We start from the raw sequence: 8,780 nt of genomic DNA, 5'->3' as shown, positions 1-8,780 counted from the left end.
TCCCAATGGAGCGACAAAGAAGAAGGGAATTTTGTTTACTTACCGTAAATTCCTTTTCTTCTAGCTCCAATTGGGAGACCCAGCACCCGCCCCTGTTTTTTTGTGTACACATGTTGTTCATGTTGAATGGTTTCAGTTCTCCGATATTCCTTCGGATTGAAGTTACTTTAAACCAGTTTATAATTATTTTTCCTCCTTCTTGCTTTTGCACCAAAACTGAGGAGCCCGTGGGAGCACGGGGGGTGTATAGGCAGAAGGGGAGGGGCTTAACACTTTTAAGTGTAATACTTTGTGCGGCCTCCGGAGGCATAGCCTATACACCCAATTGTCTGGGTCTCCCAATTGGAGCTAGAAGAAAAGGAATTTACGGTAAGTAAACAAAATTCCCTTCTTTCCTTCCCCATCCCCCTTAGGGCTCTGGGTGAAGTGGGATCCTATCGGTCTCCAGGCACTGAGACCGTGCTTCATCCACAACTCCTGAGGAGCCTGCTGGATAGGAGCCGAGTATCGTTCAGGGACATGGCCCTGCTACTTTAAGGTACTCTGTGTCCCCGTGGGGACCGCGCACAGCAACACTCCAGCATTGCTGGGTGTGCTAGTGCACCGGGGACCGCGGCGCTGACCGCGTTTGTGCCATTATACACTGCAGCGTCGCTGAGTGTGTGTGTGTATGGGGACTACCGCGCTGACCGCCGCTGCCATTGTTTTTACTGAGGCGCGGCTGGGACTGTTAGTGCGCCGGGGACTCTGCGCCGGCCGCGCTTATACGGCGGCCGCGCTTATAACTCGAGTCCCCGGCTTTTGGGCCTAGTCTCTCTCTTCCCGCCCCCAGCCCTGCCAGTCAGGGGAAGGGCGGGACGCTGTACAGCACGGCAGCACTGAGGGCTGGAGCATGCTTTGCATACTCCACCCCCCTCACTGTGCACAGTGAGGCACCAGCTCCCGCACTTTCTGGGTCACGCCCACGGCTCCCTCCTCTCCTCAGGACGCCGGCAGCCATTCCTGTCAGCTCCTAGGACGCTGCAGAGGGGAGACAAACTCTAGGGGACCCAGGCAGGGATTCTGGTGGCCACACAACCGCTTTAAGCGGGCGGTAAGCAGCACCTGAGGTGCTGGCCCCACTTGTGCAGAAGTGTGATTATAGTTTATATGTTTACAGGCTATACTTTACACTGTATGGTGCACAGTTGATTTCTGGCTATATACCCTGTTGTGTTGCTCAAAGGAGACAACAATATGGCGCCCACAAGAAGCAGGGGTGCCAAAACACAGGCTTACTATGCTGCCTGCGCCGCATGTAAAACCTCGCTACCGGCAGGTTCCACTGACCCTCATTGTATGCACTGTTCGGCCCCTGTGGCACTTACTCAGCCGGAGCCTCTGCTAAGGGGGGCCCAGGGGGAACAACCAGCTAACACTGTCCAGGTGACAGGGACGGAGTTTGCAGTTTTTACTGACAGACTTTCTGAGACTATGGCTAAAATACTAGAAGCTTTGCAGTCCAGACCGGTATCTCAGACCATGGGCACTGTGGAATCACTGCCCCCTAGTCCGCCTCAGTTGGAACAACAATGTCTCCCCGGGGTGTTTCATAGATCCCAGGGTGAGGTCTCTGACACGGACCGCAGTCCCAGACCGCCTAAGCGAGCTCGCTTGGAAATCCCCTCGACCTCATCACATTGTTCAGGGTCTCAGAGAGATGACGCTCTGTATGATGAAGCGGAGGTAGCTTATCAGGATTCTGATCCTGAGGCCGCTCTCAACCTTGATACTCCTGATGGGGACGCAATAGTGAATGATCTTATTGCGTCCATAAATAAGATGTTGGATATTTCTCCCTCAGCTCCTCCAGCAGAGGAGTCAGCTTCTCAGCAGGAGAAGTTCCGTTTCAGGTTTCCCAAGCGTACACCGAGTATGTTTCTGGACCACTCTGACTTCAGAGAGGCAGTCCAGAAACACCGAGTTTGTCCAGATAAGCGTTTTTCCAAGCGCCTTAAGGATACACGTTATCCCTTCCCCCCTGACGTGGTCAAGGGCTGGACTCAGTGTCCCAAGGTGGATCCTCCAATCTCCAGACTGGCGGCTAGATCCATAGTTGCAGTTGAAGATGGGGCTTCGCTCAAGGATGCCACTGACAGACAGATGGAGCTCTGGTTGAAATCCATCTATGAAGCTATCGGCGCGTCTTTTGCTCCAGCATTCGCAGCCGTATGGGCACTCCAAGCTATCTCAGCGGGTCAAGCCCAAATTGACGCACTCACACGTACGTCTGCGCCGCAAGTGGCTTCCATAACCTCTCAAACGTCGGCATTTGCGTCCTACGCTATTAATGCTATCCTGGACTCTGCGAGCCGTACGGCGGTTGCAGCCGACAATTCGGTGGCATTACGCAGGGCCTTGTGGCTACGGGAATGGAAGGCAGATTCGATTGCCAAAAAGTGCTTAATTGGTTTGCCATTTTCTGGCGACCGTTTGTTTGGTGAGAGATTGGATGAAATCATAAAACAATCCAAGGGAAAGGAAACTTCCTTACCCCAGGCCAAACCAAAATTACCCCAACAGAGGAGGGGACAGTCGAGGTTTCGGTCCTTTCGGGGTACGGGCAGAGCCCAATTCTCCTCGTCCAAAAGGCCTCAGAAGGATCAGAGGAACTCCGATTCATGGCGGTCTAAGTCACGCCCTAAAAAGACCGCCGGAGGTGCCGCTACCAAGGCGGCTTCCTCATGACTTTCGGCCTCCTCACACCGCATCCTCGGTCGGTGGCAGGCTCTCCCGCTTTTGCGACACCTGGCTGCCACAGGTAAAAGACCGATGGGTGAGAGACATTCTGTCTCACGGTTACAGGATAGAGTTCAGCTCTCGTCCTCCGACTCGATTCTTCAGAACATCTCCGCCTCCCGAGCGAGCCGATGCTCTTCTGCAGGCGTTGGACACTCTGAAGGTAGAAGGAGTGGTGATCCCTGTTCCTCTTCAGCAACAGGGTCACGGTTTTTACTCCAACCTGTTTGTGGTTCCAAAGAAGGACGGGTCTTTCCGTCCTGTCCTGGACCTAAAACTGCTCAACAAACACGTAAAGACCAGGCGGTTCCGGATGGAATCCCTCCGCTCCGTCATCGCCTCAATGTCCCAAGGAGATTTCCTTGCATCGATCGATATCAAAGATGCTTATCTTCACGTTCCGATTGCTCCAGAGCATCAGCGCTTCCTGCGCTTCGCCATAGGAGATGAACATCTCCAGTTCGTGGCACTGCCGTTCGGCCTGGCGACAGCCCCCCGGGTTTTCACCAAGGTCATGGCTACAGTAGTCGCGGTCCTCCACTGCCAGGGTCACTCGGTGATCCCTTACTTAGACGATCTGCTGGTCAAGGCTCCATCCCAAGAGGCATGCCAGCACAGCCTCGACGCTACTCTGGAGACTCTCCAGAGTTTCGGGTGGATCATCAATTTTCCAAAGTCAAATCTGACACCGGCCCAATCGCTGACATATCTTGGCATGGAGTTTCATACCCTCTCAGCGATAGTGAAGCTTCCGCTGAACAAGCAGCGTTCACTACAGACGGGGGTGCAATCTCTCCTTCAAGGTCAGTCACACCCCTTGAGGCGCCCCATGCACTTCCTGGGGAAGATGGTGGCAGCAATGGAGGCAGTCCCTTTTCGTGCAGTTTCACCTGCGTCCTCTTCAATGGGACATCCTACGCAAATGGGACAGGAAACCGACGTCCCTCGACAGGAACGTCTCCCTCTCTCAGGCAACCAAAGCTGCCCTTCGGTGGTGGCTTCTTCCCACTTCTTTATCGAAGGGGAAATCCTTCCTACCCCCATCCTGGGCGGTGGTCACGACGGACGCGAGTCTGTCAGGGTGGGGAGCAGTTTTTCTCCACCACAGGGCTCAGGGTACGTGGACTCAGCAAGAGTCCTCGCTTCAGATCAATGTTCTGGAGATCAGGGCAGTGTATCTGGCCCTAAAAGCGTTCCAGCAGTGGCTGGAAGGCAAGCAGATCCGAATTCAGTCGGACAACTCCACAGCGGTGGCATACATCAACCACCAAGGCGGGACACGCAGTCGGCAAGCCTTCCAGGAAGTCCGGCGGATTCTACTGTGGGTGGAAGCCACAGCCTCCACCATATCCGCAGTTCACATCCCGGGCGTGGAAAACTGGGAAGCAGACTTTCTCAGTCGCCAGGGCATGGACGCAGGGGAATGGTCCCTTCACCCGGACGTGTTTCAGGAGATATGTTGCCGTTGGGGCATGCCGGACGTCGACCTAATGGCGTCCCGGCACAACAACAAGGTACCGACGTTCATGGCACGGTCTCAAGATCCCAGAGCTATGGCGGCAGACGCCTTAGTTCAGGATTGGTCGCAGTTTCAGCTCCCTTATGTGTTTCCTCCGCTGGCACTGTTGCCCAGAGTGTTACGCAAGATCAGGGCCGACTGCCGCCGCGTCATCCTCGTCGCTCCAGACTGGCCGAGGAGGTCGTGGTACCCGGATCTGTGGCATCTCACGGTCGGCCAACTGTGGGCACTACCAGACCGACCAGACTTGCTGTCTCAAGGGCCGTTTTTCCATCTGAATTCTGCGGCCCTCAACCTGACTGTGTGGCCATTGAGTCCTGGATCCTAGCGTCTTCAGGATTATCTCAAGAGGTCATTACCACTATGAGACAGGCTAGGAAACCAACGTCCGCCAAGATCTACCACAGGACGTGGAAAATTTTCCTGTCGTGGTGCTCTGCTCAGGGTTTTTCTCCCTGGCCATTTGCCTTGCCCACTTTTCTGTCCTTCCTTCAATCTGGACTGGAAAAGGGTTTGTCGCTCGGCTCCCTTAAGGGACAAGTCTCAGCGCTCTCTGTGTTTTTCCAGAAGCGCCTAGCCAGACTTCCACAGGTACGCACGTTCCTGCAGGGGGTTTGTCACATCGTCCCTCCTTACAAGCGTCCGTTAGAACCCTGGGATCTGAACAGGGTGCTGATGGTTCTTCAGAAACCACCATTCGAGCCAATGAGAGATATTTCTCTCTCACGCCTTTCGCAGAAAGTGGTTTTCCTAGTAGCAGTCACTTCACTTCGGAGAGTGTCTGAGCTAGCAGCGTTGTCGTGCAAAGCCCCTTTCCTGGTGTTTCACCAGGACAAGGTGGTTCTGCGTCCGGTTCCGGAATTTCTCCCTAAGGTGGTATCCCCCTTTCATCTCAATCAGGATATCTCCTTACCTTCTTTTTGTCCTCATCCAGTTCACCAATGTGAAAAGGATTTGCACTTGTTAGATCTGGTGAGAGCACTCAGACTCTACATTTCTCGTACGGCGCCCCTGCGCCGCTCGGATGCACTCTTTGTCCTTGTCGCTGGCCAGCGTAAAGGGTCAGAGGCTTCCAAATCAACCCTGGCTCGGTGGATCAAGGAACCAATTCTCGAAGCTTACCGTTCTGCTGGGCTTCCGGTTCCCTCAGGGCTGAAGGCCCATTCTACCAGAGCCGTGGGTGCGTCCTGGGCTTTGAGGCACCAGGCTACGGCTCAGCAGGTGTGTCAGGCGGCTACCTGGTCGAGCCTGCACACTTTCACGAAACACTATCAGGTGCATACCTATGCTTCGGCGGATGCCAGCCTAGGTAGACGAGTCCTTCAGGCGGCGGTTGCCCACCTGTAGGAAGGGGCCGTTTTACGGCTCTATTTCGAGGTATTATTTTACCCACCCAGGGACTGCTTTTGGACGTCCCATTTGTCTGGGTCTCCCAATGGAGCGACAAAGAAGAAGGGAATTTTGTTTACTTACCGTAAATTCCTTTTCTTCTAGCTCCAATTGGGAGACCCAGCACCCGCCCCTGTTTTTTTGTGTACACATGTTGTTCATGTTGAATGGTTTCAGTTCTCCGATATTCCTTCGGATTGAATTTACTTTAAACCAGTTTATAATTTTTTCCTCCTTCTTGCTTTTGCACCAAAACTGAGGAGCCCGTGGGAGCACGGGGGGTGTATAGGCAGAAGGGGAGGGGCTTTACACTTTTAGTGTAATACTTTGTGCGGCCTCCGGAGGCATAGCCTATACACCATTTGTCTGGGTCTCCCAATTGGAGCTAGAAGAAAAGGAATTTACGGTAAGTAAACAAAATTCCCTTCATTTTGGGGATGGCAAAATGGGGCAGAACAACTTCAATGGCTCCTGTAAATATAATATAGCATGGAATGAATGCAGCCGTCTTGATGGAAAAAAAGTTAGTACACCCCCTTAAACTTTTTTCTTTTCTCCCTCGTCCAGAAGCAGACAGCGCAAACTCGGTACAAAGCTGCAGTGAGCCTCAGCTGAGCGGACAGAGTCAGGGGGGGGACAACGGTCGACAGGATCCACATCATTCTGGCCGGTACAGTCCACCGTGCACTGAAGAACATTTTTAAAAACTGACGGACCAAAAAAAAAACAAAAAACCAAGAGCGAGAGGCCTTTACTCGGTTTACATTGCCTGTCTTGCCAGTGGCTGCCCCTCTGCATGTCAGGATTGGGGGCCGACCAGCGCACGCTGTCCTACAGTCCGGAGTGACGGAAGCTTACAAGAGCTAAGGTGTCCCTTATTTTATATTTTTTTGTGTTTTCCACCCTTTTTTTTTTTTTTTACTTTTTTCTGATCAAAGGAAATTCATAATTCCTGCAGCACCCCCCCTTTTTTTTTTTTTTTTTTTTTTTTTTTTTTAGTGCATGAACGTCCACCTTTTATTTATATATATTTTATATAAAATGCGATGGGACTAAAAGTACAGGGTGGAAGATGCAAAATATATATATAATAAAAAAAATTTTTTATAAGGGGGCGGGAGGGGCTTTGGGACTGCTGTAGATGATGGACTCCCACGTGCTTTAATAATACCGCCCTCGTTCCTTTCCCCTCCCCCCATGGGCTTCAGCTATGCTCCCGAGGTGCCTATCGATGATTGACGGCTGGAGGGCTTCAAGCAATTCCTGTTGCACTTTTTGAACAAGGACTTTTTTTTTCTTCTCGATTTAAGGACTATAAATTACCCTTTTAACACTAGTGATATATATAATTTTTTTTAAAAATTGTTTGCGTGAAAATTTGTGAAAGCCGGATTGTCTCTTCTCTCTTTTGTTCCTTGTCTTACGCCAATTGGTTTTTGCAGTACCGCGGAGCTGAACCGTTCCGTAGCCTCCCATGTGGTTCGTCGGACGCCGCGGCCTTGGAGCCATCTTAAGGAATTTCCTTTTTAGCGATTTTCTTATGGCGCAAATCAATATTGGTATTCAGATGTATTGCTCCCCCCCCCCCGGTATCACAGCAACCTCAATGGAGCGGAGGTGCGACACCGGAAACCCATGGACGGGCGCGATACTGGTTTTCTAATTCCAGACCACCCCCTTCGATTTCAGTGTTCAGCATTTAGGGGTCCGATTAAGCTGATGAGTGGCGGCTTATACAGGCAGGCGCGGGACACAACTAGAGGCACAACATTTTACAGCTTAGTGGCGAATGTCGGCCCAGACTACGCACACAGCACCGGATGAGGGGCAACGTTCACCCCCCACAAATGCCTTTAATCAGGGTTACTCCTAATGCAGGGGGTCGCTACAACACAGGCATTCTCCTTCCATTTTTCTTCTTAAATCATAACTTTTTTTCGATATGGCCCTGTTTTTTTTCTTCTTTTAAAGTAGTCTTTTGGTTTTTGTTTTATTAATGGCCACGTGAGGGCTTTTTTCCTCTAAGTAGTTCTTTTTTTCTTAATGACCAAATGAGTTTTTTTCTTTTTTTTTTAATGGCCATGTGGGGGATTTTTTTTTTCTTTGTCGCTCCTAATTGGGAGACCCAGACAATTGGGTGTATAGCTACTGCCTCCGGAGGCCACACAAAGCATTACACTTAAAAGTGTAAGGCCCCTCCCCTTCTGCCTATACACCCCCCGTGGGATCACGGGTTCCTCAGTTTTCAAGCTTTGTGCGAAGGAGGTCAGACATCCACGCATAGCTCCACTGTTTTAGTCAGCAGCAGCTGCTGACTATGTCGGATGGAAGAAAAGAGGACCCATACTAGGGTCCCCAGCATGCTCCCTTCTCACCCCACTTTGTGTCGGCGGTGTTTGTTAAGGTTGAGGTACCCATTGCGGGTACAGAGGCTGGAGCCCACATGCTGCATCCTTCCCCATCCCCCTTTGGGCTCTGGGTGAAGTGGGATTTACCGGTCTCCAGGCACAGAGACCGTGCTCCGTCCACAGCCCCTGGGGAATCTGCTGGATATGGAGCGGAGTTTCGTCAGGGACAGGGCCCTGCTACGCCAAGGTACTCTGTGTCCCCGTACAGACCGCGCACACACTGCAGCATTGCTGGGTGTGTTAGTGCGCCGGGGACAATAGCGCTGCTGCGCTTGTGCCACACTTCCACAGCTTGCTAAGGGAGTTAGTGTGTGGGGAACTGCCGCGCCGGCCCCTGCTGACAGTTTTTACTGTGACGCGGCTGGGACTTGTGGTGCGCCGGGGACTTCCGCGCTGGCAGTGCAGATTTGTCGGCCGCGCTTTTTACTAGAGTCCCCGGCTTTTGCGGCCTAGTTCCGTTTCGTTCCCGCCCCCAGGCCTGCCAGTCAGGGGAAGGGCGGGACGCTATACAGAAAGTCAGCGCCGAGGGCTGGAATCTGCTTTACATACTCCAGCCCTCACATTGAGCACAGTGGGAAGCCAGTTTCCCGCACTTTGTCTGAGGCACGCCCACGGTCCGCCCCTCTTCACAGAACGCCGGCAGCCATTCCTGATGTGCAGGCTGAGCTGGAAAGGGGAGACAAGTT

At 52.3% G+C, this 8,780-nt stretch overlaps 1 protein-coding gene across 1 annotated transcript in view; it reads left to right on the top strand.

Moving 5' to 3' along the window:
- Nucleotides 1-7,004, top strand: part of DOLPP1 (dolichyldiphosphatase 1) — a 12,696-nt gene extending 5,692 nt beyond the window's left edge. The window contains exon 4 of the mRNA XM_075324978.1: nt 6,997-7,004. Coding sequence (XP_075181093.1) covers nt 6,997-7,004 — 8 coding nt within the window. The remainder of the gene's footprint in view (nt 1-6,996) is intronic.
- Nucleotides 7,005-8,780: the final 1,776 nt, after the last annotated feature.

Source organism: Anomaloglossus baeobatrachus, chromosome 9 (genome assembly GCF_048569485.1).
Source record: "Anomaloglossus baeobatrachus isolate aAnoBae1 chromosome 9, aAnoBae1.hap1, whole genome shotgun sequence".
Lineage (NCBI taxonomy): Eukaryota > Metazoa > Chordata > Amphibia > Anura > Aromobatidae > Anomaloglossus > Anomaloglossus baeobatrachus.
This window is presented reverse-complemented; position numbering and strand designations above follow the sequence as displayed.